At 35.1% G+C, this 25,426-nt stretch overlaps 4 protein-coding genes and 1 non-coding gene across 8 annotated transcripts; 3 read left to right on the forward strand and 2 right to left on the reverse strand.

Annotated features, from left to right (window-relative positions):
- Nucleotides 1-7: 7 nt before the first annotated feature.
- On the forward strand, nt 8-3,252 carry LOC111907976 (uncharacterized). 2 transcript variants are annotated; one of them, XM_023903794.3, is made up of 5 exons: nt 8-391; nt 1,097-1,476; nt 1,548-1,661; nt 2,197-2,421; nt 2,769-3,252. In XM_023903794.3, exons 1-5 carry the CDS (start codon nt 134-136, stop codon nt 3,031-3,033), a joined length of 1,242 nt encoding a protein of 413 aa, XP_023759562.1. In that variant the 5' UTR covers nt 8-133; the 3' UTR covers nt 3,034-3,252. The 2 variants fall into 2 exon arrangements, with proteins under 2 accessions (XP_023759562.1, XP_023759563.1); XM_023903795.3 differs by having other exon boundaries at nt 17-391; nt 2,781-3,252.
- Nucleotides 3,253-7,597: 4,345 nt separating this feature from the next.
- Nucleotides 7,598-11,924, reverse strand: LOC111907975 (GBF-interacting protein 1). Its single transcript, XM_023903792.3, has 7 exons — nt 11,490-11,924; nt 11,154-11,197; nt 10,890-11,056; nt 10,419-10,804; nt 9,189-9,568; nt 8,176-8,589; nt 7,598-8,015 (listed from the first exon to the last, which is right to left on the reverse strand). Exons 1-7 carry the CDS (start codon nt 11,764-11,766, stop codon nt 7,803-7,805), a joined length of 1,881 nt encoding a protein of 626 aa, XP_023759560.1. The 5' UTR covers nt 11,767-11,924; the 3' UTR covers nt 7,598-7,802.
- A 5,757-nt stretch (nt 11,925-17,681) lies between these two features.
- LOC111907974 (uncharacterized) lies at nt 17,682-20,943 on the forward strand. 2 transcript variants are annotated; one of them, XM_023903790.3, is made up of 9 exons: nt 17,682-17,834; nt 18,353-18,527; nt 18,622-18,807; nt 18,876-19,005; nt 19,097-19,380; nt 19,476-19,571; nt 19,686-19,779; nt 20,491-20,607; nt 20,684-20,943. In XM_023903790.3, the coding sequence occupies exons 2-9, from the start codon at nt 18,417-18,419 to the stop codon at nt 20,785-20,787; spliced, it is 1,122 nt and encodes a 373-aa protein (XP_023759558.1). In that variant the 5' UTR covers nt 17,682-17,834; nt 18,353-18,416; the 3' UTR covers nt 20,788-20,943. The 2 variants fall into 2 exon arrangements, with proteins under 2 accessions (XP_023759558.1, XP_023759557.1); XM_023903789.3 differs by having other exon boundaries at nt 17,707-17,855.
- A 1,892-nt stretch (nt 20,944-22,835) lies between these two features.
- On the forward strand, nt 22,836-25,026 carry LOC111907973 (serine/threonine-protein kinase D6PKL2). 2 transcript variants are annotated; one of them, XM_023903788.3, is made up of 3 exons: nt 22,836-23,056; nt 23,322-23,895; nt 23,967-25,026. In XM_023903788.3, the coding sequence occupies exons 2-3, from the start codon at nt 23,345-23,347 to the stop codon at nt 24,850-24,852; spliced, it is 1,437 nt and encodes a 478-aa protein (XP_023759556.1). In that variant the 5' UTR covers nt 22,836-23,056; nt 23,322-23,344; the 3' UTR covers nt 24,853-25,026. The 2 variants fall into 2 exon arrangements, with proteins under 2 accessions (XP_023759556.1, XP_052621402.1); XM_052765442.1 differs by lacking the exon at nt 22,836-23,056 and having other exon boundaries at nt 23,098-23,895.
- A 91-nt stretch (nt 25,027-25,117) lies between these two features.
- Nucleotides 25,118-25,190, reverse strand: TRNAF-GAA (transfer RNA phenylalanine (anticodon GAA)). The gene has a single exon. It is a non-coding gene; the product is annotated as a tRNA-Phe (tRNA).
- Between the last annotated feature and the right edge of the window lie 236 nt (nt 25,191-25,426).

The following is a 25,426-nucleotide window of genomic DNA, read 5'->3' on the forward strand; positions in this document are numbered from 1 at the left end:
AATATTGAATCGTAAAAACAATGTAGTTGGGCAAATAGGTCAGAATAAGTCAATAACATAGAGTGATGATGGAAACAAGATGATTCCTGGATTGTTGAGTGTGTAATCGTAATCTGCCTCTGAGTGGAGAGATATGGAAGAATCGCAAGAGATTTTGTTGAAATCGCTGGCGAACGCTGGGGTTGCGATTCCGCGGGAGGCTTTGTCAGTTGGAGATCTAACACCGGAAGCGTTGGTGTCGATCTGTGCTCATTCTCTTCGTATAATTTCGAGCTCGGAATCCTTTCCGATCACTTTGCCGGATTCTATGGTCGATCGTTTTAAAATCTGCACCGATCTTGCCTCATCCGTCAAAGACCTAGGTTACATCGGCGACATGAGCTTCCATAAGGTACTATTCTATTCTCTTATCTATCCTCTCAGCAGCTAACTATAAGCTCATCTGCTCTTTGACTTTTTGTTACTGGATGCATTTTGAATACTCGTTTTTTTCTCTTATTTATTGTTGTGTTGGATCTATTCAATGTTTTACGTACTAATTCAAGTTTTGTGAGTGGTTCCGTTTGAAAGAGATCCCTAGAGGCAGTATTCCTATTTTTTTTCCCTTGTGACTTGTGAGAAAAATTTTACAAATTATATTTTGACGTCGACTTCAAAATTAATATACAATGCCAAGAAATTCATAGTTAACTGCTCGTTAGAACTAGTCAACGACTTCCAGAAAATTCTAGAATTAATTTGTGAAAATTTCATATAAATTTGCATCATAGAAGCTGTTAGTGTTATCCTAAAGGTGAAAATGAAAATGTACCTCCCTTTTAAGATTCAGTGTAATAATTCAATCATTGGTGTCGTGACTATAATATACATGTACCCTTACTATATATGATTGTTGATTCTGTAAACCATGTGGAATAATAGGCAGAAAAGTAACCTGTTGATACTAGAGATAGAGACGCCCAAATTTGAGTATGGATGTATTCTCATATGGTTTTCTAGTTTATAATGATGTTATTAATGAAAGTAGATAAGTATATTATATAATTATTGTTCTGAAATATTCTTAGAAAGAGAATATATCTCTTGCTTACGGCAGTTCCTGTATCCATCCGAAGAAGACATGTATAGGTTGATAAGATTTTTGGTTGGGAAGCTCTCTGAATCATCTACAACTGCAGTATTATTAAACACAAAGGATAATAATGCAAAAGCAATGATAAATGATGAAAAATCAGAAAGATCATCCAATGATGAGGAACAAGATTTGCATACCAAATTCGAAGGCGTAAAACTGAGAACTGAAGAAGCGGTGTCAAATTCAATTCAGTATCCTGAAGAAGATTTTGGAGCTCATGATTTGTTGAAAGCAGCAGTGGAAATGGCTTGTGATGAACAACACATCGATTCACACATTACACAGCTAAATGAGCAAATAGACGCCAGGAAAAACAATCTTGCAAAACTGGAGTCAAAATGGTAACAGAAAAACACTGTTGTTTCTCATGATGATCTTGATTTTATTATAATAGAGTGTTTATCTACTACAGGAAAGCCATCATAAAGCCTTTAGAAGATAAAAAAAGAAATCTTGAAGAAGCACTATGTGCAAATCAGCCAGAGTCTCAAGACCTGGAGTCCATATTGTTTGAAACAAAGCAGAGGTAAAGTAACATCCACTACAGTGCTTGTGCTTGTTTGTATGAAATTCTCAAAAGGCCTTTCTGAGCACTCTTGATATTTTGTTAGATTAAATCATATTTTTGGTCCCTAGGTATAGCTGATTTTATTTTTTTCAATTTTGGTCCCAAAAAGTTCTTGTACAATTTTGTTCCTTATTTGAGATTCTTGTAAGGTTTTTGGTACCTATTCCAACTCAAATTACTAATTTTGGTCCCTGGATATAGTTTTTTTTTCCCATTTTGGTTCCAAAAAGTTCTCTTGAAAATTTGGTGATTAATTGAGGTTATTGTATCCTTCATTTTATTGCTGTTCCAAGTAATATTACTATTTTGGTGCCTGTGTATTGCTGATTTTTTTCAATTTTGGACCCTATTATATAATTTTACTTGAAATAATGCACAAAAACCTCAAATAAGGACCAAAATTGGAAAGCAAACTTTCTGTGACCAAAATTGAAATAACAAGCTATCTTCAGGGACGAAAAATGTAATTTACTAATATTGTTGTAACACCTAGGGAAGAGGAAATTTCCAAGGTGTCAAGAGAAGTTGAGAAAGTAGCGAAATTGGCAACAAGGAGATCTTACATTGAACGGATAAAAGAGATCACAAAAAACAGCAGGAAACAGGAGATTGACATAGAACGGATCTTAAAAGAGACCCGAGAGCTTCAGTTGGAAAGTAACATCATTCAAGAACGCCTGCATCGAACTTACGCTGTGGTGGATGAGACACTACTCAGGTAATCATATGTTATAAACTTATAATTAATTAATTATTTATTATTGTAAATTAGATTTTTTGGTTCCTGAGTATTGTCAAATTTCCAACTTTTGTCCTAAAAAGTTTCTTCTTGCAAGCCTTGTACTTATTTGAGGGTTTTTTTATTTTTAATGTTTTTGGTCCCTATTCCAAGTATAATGACTATTTTTGGGGACCAAAATTGAAAATATCAGCTATACTCAGGAACCATAAGTAATCATTTTACTTTTAACATGGACCAAAAATGTACAAGAACCTCAGATAAGGACCAAAATTGCAAGAGAAAACTTTTTACTGATATGAATATGGAAGGTGAAATGTATGTAGTTGTTTTTGTAGGGAAGCAAAGAAGGATCAAGTGGGGGAAGAAGCACACATTTTGGTGACAGGTATCCATGAGAGTTTTGAAGAAATATCTGAAAAGATCCTTGCAACTGACAGAGCTCGTAGAGAAATGACAGACCTTGAAACTAAGCTTTCGAGTATTGCTTCACGAACTTTAAATATCGACAAACTACAGGCAGATCTTGATGCCTTAAGGAAAGAAAACAACTACCTTCAATCTCTCTGTATCTCCCCCTCGCTTCAGTAGTAATCTTAAATCTTCAAACCTCCTTAATCTACTTTTTTCAACACTATTCTCATCAATTCTATATCACTTTAGTTCCCTTTCTGGTACCCCATTTATTGCCTTTTTCATCTACTATTCGTGATCATAGATGCAAAAGTTACACATTCAACCTTGTTTTAAAGAATAATATATAATCAAAATTATGAAGAGCTTTGTAAATTCACAAGCAAACTTATATTATGATGACAATGGTTATTTGACCCAAAAACTCTCTAATAAGCTCCTATTGTCGTCATCTATTTATGTCTATTTGACCCCAAGGATTTCCCACCTTTTAGGGAAATGAGTTGGAATTGATAGTTTTGGGTTAATTGCTTAAATAATGTAACAATGTTTCATCTTTTTTACAATTTATGCACCAATCAATTATCTCATGTTAACCAACCATATGTTTTATTAATCTTTGAACAAATTGTAGGATGTTGTTAATAGTCATCTCTCTGGAAAAACAAATGGAAGGATCAAAGTATTTAAGGGTTACAATGAGATTGTTCATTTACAACATTTAATTGACAAAAAAAAAACATGAAAGTACAAGTCGGTGTTATTTTGTTGAAGTTGGGATATATTTATCTTTTTAAACAGTTGGTAAACTTGTACTTATGATTTTTATAAAATGTAAATAAAAGTATAAATGATGAATTATAAATGGTTACTCTATTACTAAATATAATTATCTTTTTGTACACTCTTTGATTTGATGTTTTTTTGTTGATCAAAAAATAAAAAAGCTTATATTGATAAAACTACTTGATTTGCCAACTTTATACACAATCTTTAAACATCCGCCCAGATTGCATTGTTCATATACACTTTTTTCCTCAAAGGCCACAACTAAGAAACAACAATCCACCCTTGATGTTCTCAAAATCGATAAATAATAAAACATCGATTAAGATCCGTCCTTGATGTGCTACCAAGCAACAACCCCAGGTGTTTTCTTTTATTTTCAAAATAACTAAGAGTTTATGGCATTAAACATATATATATATATATATATATATATATATATATATATATATATATATATATATATATATATATATATATATATATATATATATATATATATATATGAAAGAAACAACCTCCCCAAACCCGGATTCCACCGAGTCTATATATGAAACATCCAATATCCACATGAAAACATAAAGAGGTCGGTTTGTTTGCAAGTCATGGTCGACAAAGAAAAGATTCATGTTGAGGCCACTTCTCATCAAGAAAAGGTGTGCAACACAAGGGTGGATCTACATATAACAAAGGTGGGTCTTAGGACCTAACTATTTTTTTAGTTTTAAATATTAATTATATTGAATAAAATTTACGAACCATCTTAAGAAAAAATATGACTTACCTTACATTATTTTTGACAAGATAAAAAGACAAATAAATGAAAAAAATGGTGGTGGATTTATATTTAAATTTACAAAACAAATAGTTAATATTTATTAAAACTTATCCCATATAGGAGATGAAAAGAAAGAGATGTAATTATTTGATATTATAAAATGGATGGTGGATGGTTATAATAAAAGTTGAAAAGCAACACAACTCATTCCGTATTATTGGTTCTAAAAATAATTATTGCAAATGAACTCTTTAATAAAAAAAGAGATTTAGTCGTGCAAAATAAATGTTTTTTTTTTTTTACAAAAATCTAGTTTTAGGGGCCAGGTGGACTGGTTTTTACTAGTTTGACCCGACCCGATTCATCACATGGATTGTTTACTTTTTAGATTTTTCGATTTCACTTAATTAGAAACCATGTACTATTCTATTCTAGATTCGCCACTGGTGCAACAAAAACTTTTCTTCGTCGACAATGACCTGCAAATGAACCAGTTTGTTTATTTTCTTGTTAGTTTTTCCAAGAAAAGTATTTGAAAGAAGAGTAACTTTGACTTGATTGGCCAAAACTTTCATATCTTCCACACAAATGGTGGTGTTTTGTTATTTGGATACAAATTTGAAGAGAAAGAAAGTTAGTTTTTACATTTTTAATCGAGATAGAATTATATCTTAATTTTTGTGTCTTGGTAATTTGATATTTTAGTTTTGCTTTGTTTTTTATATATTAAAATTGTTTTATATAATTATATAATGTGAACTTATTGAGAGCACAAAAGAAAGGTAGAAGGCGCAAGTCCTTGCTTACGAATTTGCATATACCCTTGCAAGACTTGCAAATGGTATCGTTTTGTTTTGTTTTTATACATGTATGAGTTTTACTGTTGTAAATATATTTTGGTTGTTTGCAGAAAGTTTATGACGAAGAACTATATTTTGAAGCATAGGAAGGTGATGCATACAAAAAGTCGATGAAGACTAATCAGGGTAGTTTCTATAATATCATGTTAAGTAGGTTTGTAGTTTGTATGAAAAAGGCATCGTATACTCTGTTTAATGTCTTGAAAATTGATGACGGCAGTTATCTCTATCTACCTATCGAATTTATATTTCTTTATGGTTGGTATTTTGCTTATGCCATTATCTATTTCCTTTGCAATTTGTGTTGTTTTAACGCTAATCCATTGCACGATTACTTGGATACTACTTACTGTTCTCAAGACTATGCCTCTCTTGCCACTGTGTCCTACAAAAGTGACACTTGTCTCTTTGCTTTTGCTTTGAGTGTAGTCGTGGATTTTGCTTATGGTTTGGTCAATACATGCATAACATTATGCCGGTCAAAATCTTCAATATTGACATCCTACTTCTATCCGGTGGTTCTTTTGATGGAATTCTTCATTCCATTGGAATTAGAATGAGGAACGAGGAAGATAAAACTTTTTGATAGTGTTTTGGATGTAATACCCTCTAAGGCTCATTTATGACTTCATAATGGACATATTGCATGAATGGGACATAGGGACCAATAAAGTTTGCAACTTTAAGCTTCAAGAGGTCATGAAGGGGTCAGATCTAGCTTGACAACTCCTCGAACCCACATCTTTTGGACAACTCAACCAAAATCCCCAAAATCATGCTTAAACTTCAAATAAGAAGATCCAGATGAATACATGACAAGGTGATGACTTTATACCTCAAAAATGTTGCCTTTGAAGAAGAGTTTCTGGATCTAAAGCCCCTCATTCAAGCTTGATGCTTCCCACCCTCCAACTCCTTTCAAGAATCACCAAAAACGACTATTTTAAGCTCACCACACTCAAAATGCAAGATGGAAAACGAATCTAGGGTTTCTCTGGACAGGGAGGCTGGTAGGGAGGCCAACCAAGGGAGGTTAAGTCATTTATATAAGATGCAACACCTTAAATTAGGGTTTCATCTCCAGCCGTCAACTTGTCGATTTGGGGCTGCCTAACTCGTCGAGTTCCATCCCAAATCCTTAAAAACATGCTGAGAAACGACTAATACCTAGACCAAGCGTTACAACATGGAAAGAGTTTGCGACTCGATTCGGAGAATGGTATGATCCAACAAACAAAAAAGGTGGTGTCAACGATGGTTATCTTCGGGAAAAAAAAAATTGTGGATTTTTTTTTTCATCCGGCTGGTGGTGGTGGTGGTGGTATTTGCTTTTTCTGAAGTTTAGAAGGAAGAAGGGCGACATTTGTGCGAAAACGACAATGTTCCGACGAGGGTTTTCAGATTGACGTTACGATAGGTGGTGGTGGTTCATATTTTTCCGACGAAGTTCAGCAAACTCGTTACAGAGACAACAAAGTTCAAATCAACACAGAGACTCCAACGACGACGACCAAATCTATGTCGTCATCAGCGACGTTGTAGATACAACTGAACGTTGAAGATCTGGCATCGGATGTTCAGATCTATGTCATCGGTGGTGATTTGGATGGTGCAAGCGAAAAGGGGCATCTCCGATGAATAGGGTGGTCTAGTAGGCTGAGGGGCTGGTAGACGGTTCAGTATGTAATGGTAGTGGTTCGACAGTAATGGAGAGAGAGAGAGAGAGATAAAAATCTTTTCCACCAACAAACTCACATCACATACAATAAAACCAAAAAATGAGTCTAGCTCATAGTAAGGCCGGTAGGTGTGTGGTAAGGGTCTCTCTCTCTCTCTCTCTCTCTCCATGCTTTCAAAATAGATACTACACCACTATCCTATGTGGAACTAAAGTGGAGAGTCTTTGCCATAGTAGAAGCATAGCTTAACCCATTGATTTTGTTGGTATTGACGCACATTGTGCTACAAATCAAGGTTTTTCAAGCCTTGATGGTGCTCTGAAGAGGTGTACATTGGCAGGTAGAAGCTATGTGAATTCAAGACATGTGTGGTCCTTCTTAGAGGGTATTTAAATAGTGTTGATTGGATTGCAATAAATATGTGGGATGTGAGTAACATGAAGGAAAAGAAAAAGCAACAAGCTATTATATTATGAGCTTCCAAACCAAAGAAAAGAAAATGAAAAAGATTTTGATGTTAATGGTAATGGTAATGGTAATGGTGGGTGTGTATCATAAATCCGGGGTGACAAGTTGTAAAATTTCTGTCTGTATGGAACATGGTCTAGTCTAAAAGTCTAAAGTCTAAACACAGCAGAGGCAGGGAATTTTTGTTTATATACACTCAGTCAGTCTTAGTTGAATCATCATCATCATCATCCCCCGAAAATATAATATTGTATTTTTTCCAAAAATAAAGCTGAATATGATGAAATAATAAAAGGTGGGGTAGGGGATCATCCATCAACTTGTCTGTCTGTATCTCTATCTCTATGCAGTGGCAGTGATGTGTTGCTGTTCCAGTTATGGTGATGGTTCAATTGTATTTGTAGCAGCAGCAGTCGTAGTAGACTGAGATTGATACATCAATGGAACCGGTACTATCACTGGCTGTACATTACAAGTAGAAGCAGATTGATATTGATATTGATATATGGGTCCATGTCCTTGAGCTTGAGGAACAAAGTTGTAAAAATAATTCGGCACTACCTCTCTACCCCAAACTTCACCCTGTATCTGTATGCAAACATAATAACCAAACCACCAATTATATTGCTTGATTAATAATAATCAAGTAAAGGGTATATTTTAGTAACCAACAATAAACTGTATGAGTCACTTTTTTTTTTGTTCCATTAAAGTGACTAAAATAAATCTAGAAAAAGACATGAACAACCTGTTGAAGAAGGTTGTTATCTTTTTGTTGAGATTGAGAAACAGTAACATCGTCATCATTACTTCCTTGTTTGAGCTGAGGAACAGGGAATTTGATCCCTGTAGCTGCTGCTGGTACTGGTGTTGATGTAGGTGGTGGTTGGTGAGTAGGGAATACACCATGAGCATGAGCATGAGCATGAGCATGGTTGAACAAGTGAGCATTTTGTGGTATATAAAAATGTGGGAAATAAGGATTATAAGGGACATAACTTGGAAATACTTGTCTAAAATAGGGAAAAACAGGAGGAGGAGGAGGAGGAGGAGGTGGAGACAATGATATGGGATTCTGGGCTGCTCCTACTGTTGCAGATTGTGTTGCAGGAGTTTGACCTATTCCGGATGTAACCACAGAGCCCCCACTCCCACTCTGACTCTGCATGCATATATATACTATACTATTATTTATTTATTATAAACAATGTAAAATAAGGATCAAAAACATATATATATATATATATATATATATATATATATATATATATATATATATATATATAACACATGAATCCGTAACAAACTGTGTCAGATTCTTTCATTCACTCACCTAATAACTAACTGTGTACACTAAACAACAAAAAGAAAAATGACAACATTGGCAATGTAACCGGTTTATTTAACAGTTTGGTTTAATGCCAGCATATATATACTAGTTGAAATTTGTTGATTCAATTGAGGCCTAAATTCACATTTTGTTTGGCAAATTAGTTTTTATTTATATTGGCAATGGCAACTATATCCGTTCAGTAGTAGTAGTAAGTAAGTAAGTTGCCAGGTAACAAAATTTGATGCTTACACCCAATCTAAAAGACCTAATTTCAAATAGCTTAGCCTAAGTCATTAAAACATTGGAATAAACCGGCTAAAAAAAGGCTCAACATTTGAAATTGAAATTCCATGTTTAGTGCTATTGATTAGATAGTTTGTTTATATGATATCTATAATCTATGTCATTAAAGATGAAAAGTCACTTGCCTGGAGCTCAGGTACATCAACATGTAGAAAATGTGGGCCCGGGCCCATCAGATGTGGCATATAACCAAAACTGTAGTCCCTTTGAACAATTGGATTCTGAAATCCTCCTCCTAATCCTAATGGAGGCATCATCTCCACCTCCACCTCCACCTCCACCTTTTTTGTCTCATCATGTTTTAAAGCAGAATCAGGATGAGATGATTTTAAAGAAGAAGCTTCTTGGACAACATCCAAACTTCCAAATGTGAACTGACTTTTTAAATTTTCAGGGACTTGGAGATGATCAGGGAAAATAACAGCCTGATAGCTTGACTTTTCTACACCCACATCACCAGATACCTTCAACTCTGGTTTTTCTTCAGGGATCCAACAGCCATTCACTGTAACAAAGTTATAACAGATTCTCAGATTCTTGTATATGGCTTACCCATGTCAATAATTTGTAAACTATTTTACTTTGTTATTTATCATTTTTTTCTGTTTGAGATTCCTCTCGTTATGATTTTTGTATCTTTTTATATGAGCCTCAAAACTAATAAATATATTTGCAATTCAGACAAAAAGAGATGTTCACTGTACTTTTGCTCAAAATTTCTACCTTCTTTCTAGCTATTTATTGGAGTAGATTAAGAAATCTTCTCTGTGCTATGTCCACAATTACTAATTGAGTCCCTTGTGAGAAGTTTCAACCTTTTTTCTTCCCATGGTTTCATTTTGTTGCATAAATTGTCCCCAATCCATGTAAAACTGCTATTATTCTAACCTTATCTCATATTTTTAACTTTCTTTACTATTTGTAAAATTATTTGTTCCCCTTCACACCTTCCCCCTCTCATGCCCATGCAATAAATAATTCTACAAATGATACATATACATATTAAAATATAAAATAATGGTATTATAGTCATTTTACATCGTTTAGGGACAACTTCTGCAACAAAATGAAACCACTGGAAGAAAAAAGGTTGAAACTTCTCACAAGGAACCCAATCTGTAACTTTAGACATACTCTTCAGCAACTTACTCTATTCAATAATTGTGATTTTGTTAACTAGGCATTAAAACAGTTGCAAATTCAAATTTCAGCTTAATACTATCTGAAACTACATGATTCATGTTTACACCCAGTTCAAAATATATATTACCATACATATTTATCATGAATTTTTTAAGAAAGAAAACTTGGAAACACCATCAAGGAATAAAAAGCTACTCAGCCAAGAATATTACCTTTTACAGGCTCATGTAACGATTGAGGAGGCTGATTATCCTGACTGGGATTGACAGCCGATAAAGAAAGAGGCTTCAGAGACTCAGAGATCTCAATTCCTTCAACTACATCAGACTTTAGTTGTCTTGCATTGTCAGAATCTGCAGGTTCTACAACAACCGGAATGGAATCAGCACTGACCTTAATTCCAGTTCCAGCTGGAAGTCTGGAATTTGATTTAGTAGAGCCACTGCGTTTTACAATCTCACATTGTATAGTACCAACAGCACAAGTGTTCTTAGAGGAAACCACAACAGTATCTGAAGTAGAAGATGATTCAGGTGCAAGCTTATCACTGTAGCTCCCATTAGATACAACCAATGTACCATTGCCATTGGCAACAGAACTGCAAAAACAGTAAAGACAATTACAATTTACAACTGCAAATGTATCAAAGGTAACAACAAATAGGTGCAGGGGATGAAATTTACTTTGCCACATGTGCACCATTGTTTACTTTTACAGAATCAACTGGAATGATCAGCCTTGAAACCCTCTCTTGGCGATTAGTAACACCATATTCCTTCCCTGAACTCAAATTTCTCCGCCATTGATTACCCTGTGTCCGTTTATAATCTTCAGATGTATCACTGCTTATCTGAATAAAACAGCAGAAACAACTTAATGAGTTGTCGTTTCATCAAGAAAACTACAAGGTTTTTTGTATTGAAATCCCAATCAATTGCATAATTTACAGATTTACGCCGATCATGTTTCTTTTTAACTTCATGAAAAGTATCTGCAAAGTCAAAGCAATAAGTCAATAACTATAACTTTCAGCAAAATAAGCAAGTCAAAAGTCTCGCAATATAGAACATCGAATACTAGTTTATAAGTACTTAAACAAGTTATGATTGAAAACACAATGCAGTGACGATAGGTCCAAAACTGCCTATCGATCAAATATAAGAACCCTGATTCAGGTGCATACGTTGAAACAGACACTACAACAGTAATTATGTTACTTCTATCTTAGACATGCAAACAGTTACTGAAAGAAAGATAAAACAGTCTCTTAGGGTTTTTTTTACCGATATATAAGAGCCTCTGAGCAGCTTCGTTAGGATCCATGTTGCAGTCTTTGAGCATTGTGTAAACATCCTCTACGTTGTGCTTCCCAGCGATCTCTATGATATCATGAATCATCTTCAATCTCCGGCTAGCTTCCTTAGGATCCATATCACAGTCTTTGAGCGTTGTGTACACGAACTCATCGCTGTGCTTGGATCCTATGGTCTTTTTGATTTCTTGAATTACCTTCCGAGCGTTGTGCGGAATCGAAACCCTAGTGACGCCGCCGCCGCTCATGGTGAAAAAGCGAGGCCAACAAGGCGCTCGTAGGAGAGAGGGGAATAATGGGCGACTGAAAGGGTATATGATATTGGGCAGATTGGCGGTTTTGCCTGAATCAAAACTGCCTCCGAAAAGGGTAATAATATCTTCTAAGATCCTGAATTTATGAATATTTATCATACGAAATCAAACTTTCAATCCTCCCCTAATACAAAACATGTAATCAATTTAATTGGTCTTCCAGGATGTTTATAAAAAAGTAGGGATATTAATAAAATTAAGCTTAGATAAGTTTTTGTGTTTTGTTGAATGATTAATTTGTTCGGAAGGAGTATAATTTGAAATATATAACTTTTTCTAACAATACGTGTAGGCATATGTATTAAATTAGAATTAAAAAAACTATTGTGATTGGTTGGTTTGTTTTCCGTATTGTTGAGATGTTTTAATATTTTATGATGTGCTTATAAAAATTTGATGTTTTCTGATATACATTTTTAATTCAACTCTTTGATAGTTTTTGACTAAGTCAACACGTGTTTATATCGGACTGAAACCATATTCTTTGATCATACGTCTGATGACTATTGAAAATGAAAATTTCACCATTATATTCTATTGTTTTTAGTGGTATGACAAAAAAAACCAAAAAAATACATTGTCATTTAGCATATGTTTTAAAAAGAACCCAACCAACAAACTAAAGTACATTGATATGATATGAAGTACATGTGTGAAAAAAAAAAACATTGCATTTGTAATAATTTTTTGAGTAAATTACACGATTCATCCCTCGTACAAGTGCCAAAATATACGTTCAGTTTTTATTTTCAAAAATTAACTTGAACCGCCCTTAAATCGTAAAAGGCTTCACGATTCATCACTATTTAGTTTAAATTTGTATGTTTCATCCCTTATGAGACATGTAATGACTATAATGCTCTTTTGAATTTCTTTTTCATTTATTTTTACATTTCTAATTATTGTTAATTATTAAAAAAATCTTTTAATCATTCACAGGAAATCTCTCTCTAATTCTATCTATCTCTCTCTCTGGTGAAGAACACTTAATCACCACCACCACCACTGGAAATATGAAAAATCACCACCTGAAATCAACCACCAGTCGACATTTATGTCCACCTCTAGCAACCAATATCACTAACCACTAGTTAACCACCACAACTAACCAACGACATCAAATATGAATGAAATTCAAATCTCAAATAAATCAAATCAAAACAAACCTGGAAATCAAACCTTAAACTTAAATTTGAAAATCATATCATAACCAATACCTTCAAATCTATTGAAACCGTCATACTTAACCACTACCACAACCGGTAGTCTACACCACTACTGGAAAATGGAGCACCATTGTCACCCCTATCCTCTAACCTCACATGTTGTATTGTGTTCATCACCATCCCCATAACAGTCGACACAACCAAGCTTTACACCACTTGTTACCAACAGTCAACACCCGCATTCTCCTTGCGTCACCATATTCCAACACTCAGATCTAGATAGTGCATCGGTAATAAGAGAGCAGATTCCTTCCATATAAATCATCAAGTTCTGAAACCCTGTTGAAGCATCAACTTCTGGAAATCCTATTGAAGCACTGTTAACAAAATCAAAGATGTTCATTTTCATCTTCGGTGTGTTGGAAACTAAATTAAAGCATCAATTATGAAACCATCGACTTTTGGGATTTTTATTGATTCAATTCCAGCGGGGATCGATTTGCGATTTTTCTGAAACCAAAATCTGCAAATATATTGAAACCATCATCTTAGATAACTTCGAGTTAAGATGGTGAAGGTTTCCATATCAGAATCTGGAATTAGATGATGGTCGGAGGTAACTTCAGGGCTGTCAGCGAACATATTAAGTGTTGGTGGTGAGAGGTTCAAGGTTGCCGAAAAAACTACTTAAAAGAGATATCGAGGAAAGGGAGGTTGTTCAATCGGCGGAGAAGAAGATGAAAGGGTGAGAACGAGAGATCTGAATAGGGGGAAAGGAATGGAATAGGTGGGTGGGTTGAATGCTAATGGGGTGGATTAAGGGATGTATAGTGGATTTTGCACCTGTTGCATCCCCGGACCCACAAGTGGTTATTGTTTGGTTAAGTAAGATTTCTTTTATTTATTAAGTAATGGTTTGGTTTTTTTAGGTTTGGGCTTCAGGGTTCTCCGTTGTTTCTGAAGAAAATCAGTATTGCAGCAAAAGGACATAGAAATGAAGGTGACATCTCTGCCGAACCAGCAACGAGTGAATCAGCTCTATTGGTGGTTCTTGAGAAGTTCTTTGGCGTGGTTTAAAATCTACCATCAGTTAACCAATAAGTTTGTTATCATTTTGTATGGTGGAATCAAGGAAGGAAGGAATATAATGGTTCATTCCACCCAACCAAATATAACTTGACTTTACTTGTGTTTATTCAATTTACATGTTTTCACATTTCAGGAGGCTTTCGAATGTACTAGTACAACTGAAATTCGAACAGCCAAGCTGGCCGCAGTTGTACATCTATAGCAGTGCGGGCAAAGTGATTCCGGCAAGGTCAATGAAGTCTTTTATAGAGGCACAACAAAGAACAGGGTGCATGGTCAGGTCATGCAACTTTAAGTCAACACCACATGTTGACCATTTTAGGAATGAACCTAAGTTGTATGCTTCTCAGCTCTCACAATTTCTCAAAGACTGTGTGCATACTTCTTAAAAAGTTGATGATGGTGTTTGACACCGACCTTCACTTTGACCTTGATTTTTTTCCTATTCTTTGACACGATGATATATATGATTTAGTTTTTAAAGTGAAATATATACATGAGGGACAATAAGTGTTGGGTTTTTAACACTTACCCTTTAACCAAATCCTCTTATTGTAATCTGATTGTTACCGAATATAGATGAAATTACAATGCTACATAAACGACTCTGATAATCGTATCTGTAAAAACGTTGTCTCAAAAGGGAAACGAATACCACTGCTAGTCTCAAACTTGCACCCATAGACCAATCTGATATTAATTCGAGCTTTATAAAAACAAACTGTTTGGCATGTGAGTTTTCCTTGTTGTAATTACGGGTCGAAAGCACCAAGGTCGGCACATTGGATATTGGATTAGATATCATGTTATGTAATATTATGTTATCATGACATAGGGATCTGATTATATCGGTGTCCTGGTATATAAGATGATGTTATGCTTAGTGATTAGTAGATATGTTTGATTGTCTGTTGATTGGTTATGTGTATGTTTATATGTTATGTATATGTCGACATGTTATGTGTGGTTGGGTTAAGGCGGACCATGGTAGACTGAAGGCCAAAAGACCTAGGCGGTCCGGATAGACTGTAGGCCTGAGAGGCGTACCAGTCAAGCCGAATGCCTAGAGAACGGTCCAGATAGGTCGAACCCCCGGTGAGGCGGTCCAATCATGTTGAAGGTTCTGTGAGCGGTCCAGATTGTTTGTAGGTCGGTGCGGCGTTCTAGTCAGGTTGAAGGCTATGTATGCATGTTGTTTGTTATTATGTTTATGTGGTGGTACTTTGGGAGAACTTAGTAAGCGTTGGCTTACAGTTTTGGATTATGGTTTCAGGTACTTCGGATGACCGAGGGGCGGTCCAGATTGTTTGTAGGTCGGTGCGGCGTTCTAGTCAGGTTGAAGGCTATGTATGCATGTTGTTTGTTATTATGTTTATGTGGTGGTACTTTGGGGGGACTTAGTAAGCGTTGACTTACAGTTTTGGATTATGGTTTCAGGTACTTTGGATGACCGCGAGAAGGTGAAGGCGTGAGCATACACATCCTCTTATTTATGACTTATGATTTTGGGAGACTCTGATGTTTGAAAAATATTTTGAAAACTATGACTTATAAACATTTTATGAAATTGGGTTGATGTTATAAGTTTAGATTTCTTGTGATTTTTATGGATGTTACAAAACCAATTTGTCTATACTAGTTACATTATCAATGTTCAATCTATTAAAGCAGAGTAAGTATTTTATGATAAACTCCAACTTGTTGCCCATTTGCCTTATCATTCGTTGTACTATGATAACTATGATGTATTCTTAGTTGGATGATTATAACTCAATAACACTCATTTTATTTTATGAAGAAACAAAAACTCCAACATTTTTACAAGATATCTTAGTGCAGTGAGATCAAACTCATACATTGTAGCACTTTAAATGGTAAAAAAAACATAACGATTTAGTAAATCATAAGCTAAAAATCTCATGACAAAACAAAACCTGGCAATGCTCGATCGTTCACAACTTTTTTTTTTCATTTTATGTCAAACTAATAAAAATTTCTCTATATCAAACAAAGGGAAAATATGATATAAACTATAAAGGCTTCAATTAGTCGCAAGGAATAAATTTTGAGTTTCCTCAAGATTACAAGTGATTTGCCTTAATTCAATGAATAACTTAGATTTATCTTCATAGACTCCAAGCATGATTTCTTGTTCCTCCCATGCGTTTCAAACATAAAAGTGATACGATAGTCTTAGTCTAAATATTTTTTTGTGGACGAATCTTCTCCTTCATCGCATGAAGGACTCCAAAATCTCATGGCACCATATTTTCCTTGCTAGTTTGAAGAATTATCAAATCATTCGTTATTTGATCTCCATCTGCTTGACAACGAAGGAATTCCAAGTGTTGGTGTTGCATTTCGACTCTTTCTTTTGCTATTAAATTGTGATGATCAAACTTTTCTTTCATTTTCGCCAGCTCTTATGCCCTTCTTTCAGCTTCATCCATATGTCGTTGAGCATGCTTCGCTTTGTCGTGTCCGACCGGTAGACATTGGGGGGGGGGGGGGGGTATATCGATGTCGTCGGGGATGTCATAGGTGTCAGCGTTAAGGTTGATGTTAGTTCGTGTGTCCGAAATGTCAAACAAATTTGAATTATATTGCGAGATCTCTTTGATTGTACCTCCGGCGATGTTGGCGTTTTAATCTATTTTGGATCTTTTCTCACAATCTCCCATATGTTTTCATACACGCAAACGTGACCCATTTTGACGTGATATTGCTCCCTCGTGACTCTAAATACATCAAAATCGTTCACATCACTTTACTTTTGCAAATAAAGTTTGCTGAAAATCCCATCAAACTTGGTGCACGCACGACTAATTGGAGTCCACTTGGTACTAAGCATATTGACATTGTGACATGGAGGTTTCTTCACAAACATGTGAAACTCTCCTCATATAATTTCCTATATTTGGATTTTTTGAAGTCCCGCACCACGCGACCGCCAAAGCTTACTCCTCTGGTGTCCACCATAATGGAGGTTCTTCACTTTCCGCGATCTCTTTCCCTTTCTTGTTCCATTTCCCTCTACCTCTCTGACTACCTCCTAGTTGCGTTTTGGGAATTATGTCTTGCATTTGTTATGTAGGTGGTGGTTGTGTGGTTGTTTGCAGCATAGAAGCAAATGCATTGAAAATGTTTTGGTGTAGATTTGGGTTTTGTTGCATGTATGACAATGAAATTGCATTGTGGGTGAGGTGAAATTAAAATAGTTTTCTTGAAATGATATTTGTGTTGAGTTTTGAGTGTCAAGGAGGTTCATATATCTCTCACATGGCGCGAAACTCATCAGAACGTATGTGTTTGTGTTTGGTGGAGTATATGTGTTTATTCAAATTTGACCGTTCCAATTGAAAAAAGATATGCGATACGACTTGTTTGGATGACAATGGATGACAACATAATTGGTTGGGGGAGGGGGTGTTTTGCCTGTTACGACGCCGTTGAGGGTGAATCACATCGGCTCTAAAACCCCTCAATGGGCACATAGCGACTAGTCCAAGGGAGAAATGTTATGTTTATACAATTTTGGGTGGGCAAAAAAACAAGATTTGAAAACGAGTATAATTATAGGCAGTTGAGGTAGGTAAAATGCATACATATAGAGTTAGAAGGTTATATATGCAAATTGTTAGCCTCTCCCTTTTAGCTTCACCTGTCAAAACCCTAACCTTTAAACCCCATTAAACCCCAAGGATTCTCCATATCTCACGACTGCGTCTCCATCTCTTGCACCGATAGGTCTCTCTCTCTCTCTCTCTGGTATGTAGAAAAACATCAATTGACCAGTGTTTTTCATAGAATACATTGCTTGATATGTAGAACGGGATCAATTGGTTGCTGAAAATCAGTTTTTAGACTCGATTTCATGTGTTTGAACAGGAAAATGTACCACTTTATAATTTCTTGCTGAAAATCGATTTTCTGTGAGACGATTCCTTCCCCTCTTTGCAAAGTAATATGTTTTTTCCTTTGAGTTTCTGTAGTTTTTTATGTTTCCAAAAGCAGATTCTATATGGTCCTTTAAAATCACTACATGAATCTGTTTGGTTGTTCATTCCCCTGCTTTCATGAAAGTTGTTTTGTTCTTCATAAAGTGTCCAAGAGTATATAAACGTACACAATTGTTATACCCTTTATATAATTTCTACCCTGGCGCTTTTCATTGTTTTGATCTCTTGACTGTTCTGAATCAGATTGCCCAAAATCAGAATTATTACTGAAACCATGTCTTTATTGATATGAATATGTATGTACAGGAAGGGTATTTCTGTCCAAAAACCAGAATTTGTATTGAAACCCAGAAAAAAAGATTTTGCAGCGATGCCAAAAATTCCGCTTTGGGATTTGCCGGAACTGCCCAAGAATGAGCTTCCTCTTCACCTCCAACTCCAGAAGACTCGCGTCTTCTGCAACAACGATGCTCCCACTCATGTATGTATGGTTCCTGTAATTTTGATTAGAGTTGTTGCTTTAGGTTAAAACGATGACTGAGTTTGGTTTATTTTTTTTGTTTTTGGTTATGAAGACAGAGAATATACACTATTCTGGAGCATATGCATCAATGGGGATTGATAACAGCTTAAGGCTTGACGAGTTTAAGAAAAACTTCAAAGTTAAGGTCATTAAACTCAACGAAGATGACATGGAGTTTGATTTGATTGGGATTGATGCTTCTATCGCGAATGCTTTTAGAAGAATCCTCATCTCCGAGGTATTTTCCTCTTCTTCTTCTACTTCTTCATCATGGATACTTAAAAAAATTCGGTTCTTTGTATACAGCTTCCCACCATGGCCATAGAGAAGGTTCTTGTTGCAAACAGTTCATCAGTAGTACAAGACGAAGTGCTTGCCCACAGACTTGGTCTCATACCAATAAAAGTGGATCCGAGGCTGTTTGATTATATGTCAGGTTTATTGCTGTTCTCTTTACACACACTTGTTTGTGGTTCTCTTTAGTTTTTACAGTGTTAAGTATCCCATTTCTTTTTCTTTTTCTTCAGAAAATGATGTTCCTAATGAGAAAAACTGCATTGTCTTCAAACTCCATTTCAAGAATCCTCGAGGATCCGGTGAACGACGCACAGTGTACTCTAATGATCTCAAATGGTTGCCATTTGGTAGTGAATACGTTTTGCCAACTGAAAATTCAAATTCTTCAGATCCAAATTCAAAACCAAAAACATACACATCATATACTTCCAGCCAGGACTCATTGCCTGAGTTCTCCACCAATCCTATTACTGTCACTCCTGGTATCATTATATCAAAGCTTGGACCCGGGCAGGTGATTATTTGATTCAAAACTTTATTTTTTTTTTATACAATTTCAATTTAAAGCTTTTTCTTTTGTTTTAATTGTTTATAATTATGTATATGTAGGAGATTGAGCTAGAAGCACATGCGTGTAAAGGCCTTGGTAAAACACATGCCAAATGGTCTCCTGTGGCTACTGCTTGGTATAGAATGCTACCTGAGGTGAAAAACATTCCTTTTTTTTTTTTTTTTTTTTAAATAAAAAAATAAATAAATCTCTACGATATCCTTACATGTGACAGGAATAGCAACATACTTTTGTTCATTTTGTTTTAGGTTATATTGTTGAAAGACATTGAGGATGATGATGCTGAGGAACTTGTAAAGAAATGCCCGGTGAATGTGTTTGACATTGAGGATATTGCTAAAGGTAACATCCAGTTTCCTTCACATAAGCGATAAGTGAAAGAAATAGCAATGTACTCTGATTCTAGAGTAAATTACATCTTTGGTCCTTAAGTATAGCCTGATATTTTCAGTTTTTGGTCCCAAAGAGTGTACTCTTGCATTATTTGGTCTTTATTTGAGTTTTTTTTTTTGTAGATTCTAGTATATATTTGGGACCAAAATTGCAATAATTAGCTATACTCACCGACCAAAAATAGTCATTTTACTTGAAAAAGGGACCAAACACGTTACCAGAACTTCAAATAAGGACCAAAATTGCAAAAATAGCTATACTTGAGGATCAAAACTAGTAATTTCAATTGGAACGAGGACCAAAAATATTACAAGAGAACTTTTTGTGACCAAAATTGGAAAAATCAGGTACCAAAAAAAGTCATTTTACATGGAACAGGGACTAAAAATGTTGCCAGAACCTTAAATTAGGAACAAGTTGCAAGATTTAACTTTTTGTGACCAAAAGTGCAAATCAGCTATACTCGAGGACACAAAAAATAGCCATTTTATTTGGAACAGAGACCAAAAACTTCACAAGAACCTTGTCCTTAAACAAGGATAAAAAATTGCAAGAGAAGTTTTTGGGATGAAAGTTGCAAAAAATAGGTATACCGAGGGACCAAAAATGTAAGTTAAAGTTAGTCTTGATATTATTTGTTGAAATGAAATGATGGGACAGGTAGGAAGAGGGCAACCGTGGCTAGACCAAGGGCTTGTACCCTTTGTAGGGAATGCATTAGGGAGCCTGGATGGGAGGAAAAGGTGGCACTTCGACGTGTCAAAGATCATTTTATCTGTAAGTCCAACAGATACAAATACTTTCATTCTATTAATTATTTAAGATTTTTTATTATTTTTATTTTGTTGTTCAGTCACTATAGAATCGACTGGAGCATTGCCACCTGAGGTGCTGTTCACTGAAGCTGTGCAGATCTTGGAAGATAAGTGTGAACGTGTTATAACTGAGATGTCGTAGTCTCATTTTTATGTTTCAAAAAGTGTTACATTTACATTATATCCAAACTTTTTTTTAATGCATGTGTAAAACATAGTTTATGACCATTTTTTGGAAAAGAAAAAAACATTGTTGGAAATTAGATGATGGCTGTAAATGAAAGAAGAGATTGTGATTTGTGATGATGGATGGGGTGGGGTGGGAACATGAGTAATAAAGTAGATGGCCCCTTTAACTACTTTAGGCAAGTGAATCATACAACTTGATCTTATATGTCCCCACTTTCATACGACTCATTTTTATTTTTATTTAACCCTTTTAATGATGTATATATATATATATATATATATATATATATATATATATATATATATATATATATATATATATATATATATATATATATATATATATATATATATATATATATATATTTATTATTGTTAAACCATGTATTCTGTCTTCCGGTATCTGTTATTTTCCTTTTTTGTGTGATTTTTATTTTAATTTGGGCTTATTCCGAAAGCCCAAATTGTTTTTTTTAATAAACATGAAATAGCGGAATCTCATAATTCACATTTAAAATCGAAGCTGTCGAAAGAGGTCGAGAGCATTGATTGTAACGGAAACAGTGGCTCGTTTCATGACTTGGATAACTCAAAATGAAATTTATCATGCTTGTTTTAGAAGGAAAATAATACTATTTAAATAATCTTATTATATTTATTAACATGAGATGCGTAACTGTTTAATTGTTGTGATTGAAATTCAATCCTATTATTATATGTTTGAAAAAAGCATGCTGTTTCCATGAAAATTGTCGTGTAAAAAACAATAGAAAAGTCGATAGCGTTTGACAGAAGTAGAGTCTTGTTTTCATACCAACATCGGGTGGCATAATATCACCAAAATACTAGTATTCATTTTGACCATAAAAGTACCCTCTCCACTATCATCAAGCCTGGATTTTGGTCTAAATGGACAAAAAGAAGAACAAAAAGAGGGATATAATCTAAAAACAAAACAAAAAGACGGATATAATTTTTAATTTGCAAAATTATAGAAACAGATCATTTATAGTAAGTCAAATTACGTAAATGGTCATGTGTAGATTGTAATAGCATGAAATGTAAAAATTACATAAATATCCTCAATGTAAGAGTAAAATTATAGAAATAACCCACATTGTAACGACGAACCATTTTTCTCATGACATGGACCAGTTTAACGTCTATATCTATATGTCTAACAACATTTAATTTCTTTTATTAACTCATTTAATACGTGCATTTTGATTTCATGCTACTCAATATGTTTCATTGATAGTTATCCCTTATTCAGATTAAATGTTCAAGTCTCGTCGCGGATATAGATGGATTTAAAGAGTAGTTGCCGTTTAAAAAAAAAAATTAAATTGATTAGGTTATATCATACAGTTTCTAAAAGGTCAAATAAGTAAAACTAAATTTTTAGATAAAAGTGAATGAGTCAAATAGGTTTTTGCAACATTTTTTTTTTATGATTTTATACATCAAACTGTTTTTTTTTTTTTTTTTTTTTTTAAAACAATTTATATAACTATGTTTCAACTAATCAGTTAAAAAAAATTGCATATTAATACAAAATATTACAGGGATGTGCTTTTTAATCGAAAAATCAAACAGGAAGCGGTTGAAACCGGTTAGCAGTATTCAGTCCGGTTCCAAATTCCCCCAATTCATGATTTTCGGTTTTTGGTTCTTTGGTTTCCGGTCCGGTTCAAGTCAATTTCATTACCAAACATCTTCTTAGATAGGGTTGGAATCGACTAGTGGTATTCGATCCGGTTCTCGGTTCCCCATTTACTCCTAAATCGATTTTCGGTTCTTTATGCTCGGATCGGTTCCAAACAGTTTACATCCTTGGCATATTATATTCGATCCAAATAAGTTTTTTCATAATCATAATCAAATATTTGACCCTAAAACCTTTAGTATTAATTTAAAATAAAAAAAGGATATTTTATATATCCTCACAGGCTATAGTTGTCTCTCTCCTCCATGTTAATGGTAGTAGCCCACATAGACAACCCCAACACTCGAAACCTTTTTTCTTCTTCTTTAGACCACAATTCATTATGAATTATGGGAGAGAGTGATAGTGATCCCCTCTCTTTCTTTCTTTATCTCACACACTCCCACCATTAATGGTAGTGCTCCCTCTCCTCTTCTCTCCTAGCTAATGTTCATTGATGCCTCAACAATCAACATTCAACAAGAACCCTAAAGTTGTCATCTTTCTACACTTTCAGGTACGCTTTTATATATGACCCCTCATATCTTTTTCTACTTTTCTTTCTGTAAATCAAAGTGGGTTTTATGGCCCTCCCTATTGTCTTTTAGATTATGGTTGTTTGTGGGGGTAGTTTTTGTAGGGTTAATAGTATTATGGAGGGAAGTTGTGTCAGTTCCAAGAATCAAGACTCATGTGTTCGTTTTCTTGATTATCATACGTTTCTTCTTACTTCTTCTAATCTTCTTTTCTTTCTCTATCTATCTATATATATATGTGTGTAGAAAGCTGCTCCTGAAACGTAACAATGGGTTCAATCGGAGAAATGAAACCGTTTAAAGATCCAATAATTGGTGGTGAAAGAACAGATTTTGTGGAGAGTGGAAAGAGTAGCATGTGTAGAGGAAGTACAAGCACTGATATAAGCGACGAAAGTTGTTACAGCACGTTGAGCGCCACCATCAGCAAACCTCATAAATCAAACGATTCAAGATGGGAAGCGATTCAGAGTGTTAGATTACAAGATGGGAATCTGGGTCTGAATCATTTTCGATTGTTGAAAAGATTGGGTTGCGGGGACATCGGAAGTGTTTATCTTTGTGAGCTTACGGGTACCAAATCGTATTATGCAATGAAGGTGATGGATAAAGTGTCGCTTGAAGGTCGTAATAAGTTATTAAGAGCGCAAACAGAAAAGGAAATACTTCAATCTTTGGATCATCCTTTTCTTCCCAGTTTGTATACTCATTTTGAGACGGATAAGTTCTCGTGTTTGGTAATGGAGTTTTGCCCCGGCGGCGATTTGCACATGCTCCGGCAACGCCAGCCGGGAAAACGATTCTGTGAACAAGCTGTCAAGTAAGTATATGACAACCTAATTAATATTCCCAGATCTTTTCTTTTTCAATAAACTTTTGAATCTTATGCAGATTTTATGTTGCTGAGATACTTCTTGCTATGGAGTACCTGCATATGCTTGGAATCGTGTATCGTGACCTGAAGCCGGAAAATGTTCTTGTTAGGGAAGATGGTCATATAATGCTTACCGACTTTGATCTTTCACTTCGTTGTTCAGTCAGTCCAACGCTTGTGAATTTATTTTCATCGTCTTTAGAGAACGATCCTTTACAGAAGAGCTCCGGCGGTTATTGCATCGAGCCGCCGTCGTCTTCGTCTTGTATCCAACCCTCATGTGTGGTTTCTACCTCTTGTTTCTCTCCGAGAATGTTTAGATCCAAGAAAGATAAGAAATCGAAGTCGAAATCGGAAATTGGGAACCAGGTGAGTCCGTTACCGGAGCTTATGGCGGAGCCGACCGGTGTCCGGTCAATGTCGTTTGTTGGGACGCATGAGTATTTGGCGCCAGAGATTATAAAAAACGAAGGACATGGCAGCGCGGTGGATTGGTGGACGCTTGGTATATTTTTGTACGAGTTGCTTTTTGGGAAAACTCCGTTCAAAGGGACAGGCAATCGAGCGACGTTGACAAATGTGGTTGGGCAGCCGCTGAGGTTCCCGGAGTCGCCGGTTGTGAGTTTTCCGGCGAGGGATCTGATGAGAGGTTTGCTGGTGAAAGAACCAAAGCAACGATTGGCATACAAGAGAGGAGCTACTGAAATCAAACAACATCCTTTCTTTGAAGGTGTTAATTGGGCGTTGATTCGTTGTGCAACCCCACCGGAAATCCCAAAGGCGGTGGTGTTTGAACGGAATTCTTCTCCGATGACATCCCTTTGCGAGAAAAAGGCTGCTGCTGTCGTGGTTGCACCTGAGAAGAAGGGATCCGACAATTATCTTGAGTTTGATTTCTTTTGAAACAGTTATACATTCTGAAATGTGAAGCATTCTTTTTTAATTTCGTTTGGATTTTTTTTTTTTTTTTTTTCTGTGGAAAGATAAGAAATTTATGATGTTTTTGTTTGGACGACTGTTGAAATATGTGAAAATTTTGTGTTTGTAAATGTTAATACAACGACATTCTTCAGATTATTCCTTTTGGCGCTAGTTTTTTACTTTTTACATGGTTAAAAGTGAAACAATATTTCCTAAAAACGAAGGATTACACATTATTAAAATAAAATGCGGTGAACGTGGATCGAACACGTGACCTTCAGATCTTCAGTCTGACGCTCTCCCAACTGAGCTATCCCCGCAGATGAATATGCTTTTAGACATATCATATATGATCAAAGTATTAATGAGACAACTATACCTTATATTTGAAATGTATACAAAAATAAATATAACTAATAATTAGTGAACGAGAACGTGAGAATGTTTATTTAGTGAATGCACCGTTTTGGCGTTTTGACATAAATGAGCATTTAATTTATCAAAATTTTTTTTCCAACCATGTAATATAAATTATAAAGCAAAATATATGTTATAT

The sequence above is a fragment of the Lactuca sativa genome, chromosome 7, assembly GCF_002870075.4.
Source record: "Lactuca sativa cultivar Salinas chromosome 7, Lsat_Salinas_v11, whole genome shotgun sequence".
NCBI classification, from domain to species: Eukaryota; Viridiplantae; Streptophyta; class Magnoliopsida; order Asterales; family Asteraceae; genus Lactuca; species Lactuca sativa.

Coding starts and splice junctions, on each gene's coding strand:
- LOC111907976 (XM_023903794.3), top strand. CDS start 134: ATGGAAGAATCGCAAGAGATTTTGTTGAAATCGCTGGCGAACGCTGGG. Junction 392..1,096: donor GCGACATGAGCTTCCATAAG/GTACTATTCTAT, acceptor TGCTTACGGCAG/TTCCTGTATCCATCCGAAGA. Junction 1,662..2,196: donor TTGTTTGAAACAAAGCAGAG/GTAAAGTAACAT, acceptor TGTAACACCTAG/GGAAGAGGAAATTTCCAAGG.
- LOC111907975 (XM_023903792.3), bottom strand. CDS start 11,766: ATGAGCGGCGGCGGCGTCACTAGGGTTTCGATTCCGCACAACGCTCGG. Junction 11,057..11,153: donor AACATGATCGGCGTAAATCT/GTAAATTATGCA, acceptor TGTTTTATTCAG/ATAAGCAGTGATACATCTGA. Junction 8,016..8,175: donor ATAACAACCTTCTTCAACAG/GTTGTTCATGTC, acceptor GTTTGCATACAG/ATACAGGGTGAAGTTTGGGG.
- LOC111907974 (XM_023903790.3), top strand. CDS start 18,417: ATGCCAAAAATTCCGCTTTGGGATTTGCCGGAACTGCCCAAGAATGAG. Junction 19,381..19,475: donor CAAAGCTTGGACCCGGGCAG/GTGATTATTTGA, acceptor ATGTATATGTAG/GAGATTGAGCTAGAAGCACA. Junction 20,608..20,683: donor TGTCAAAGATCATTTTATCT/GTAAGTCCAACA, acceptor TTTGTTGTTCAG/TCACTATAGAATCGACTGGA.
- LOC111907973 (XM_023903788.3), top strand. CDS start 23,345: ATGGGTTCAATCGGAGAAATGAAACCGTTTAAAGATCCAATAATTGGT. Junction 23,896..23,966: donor TTCTGTGAACAAGCTGTCAA/GTAAGTATATGA, acceptor AATCTTATGCAG/ATTTTATGTTGCTGAGATAC.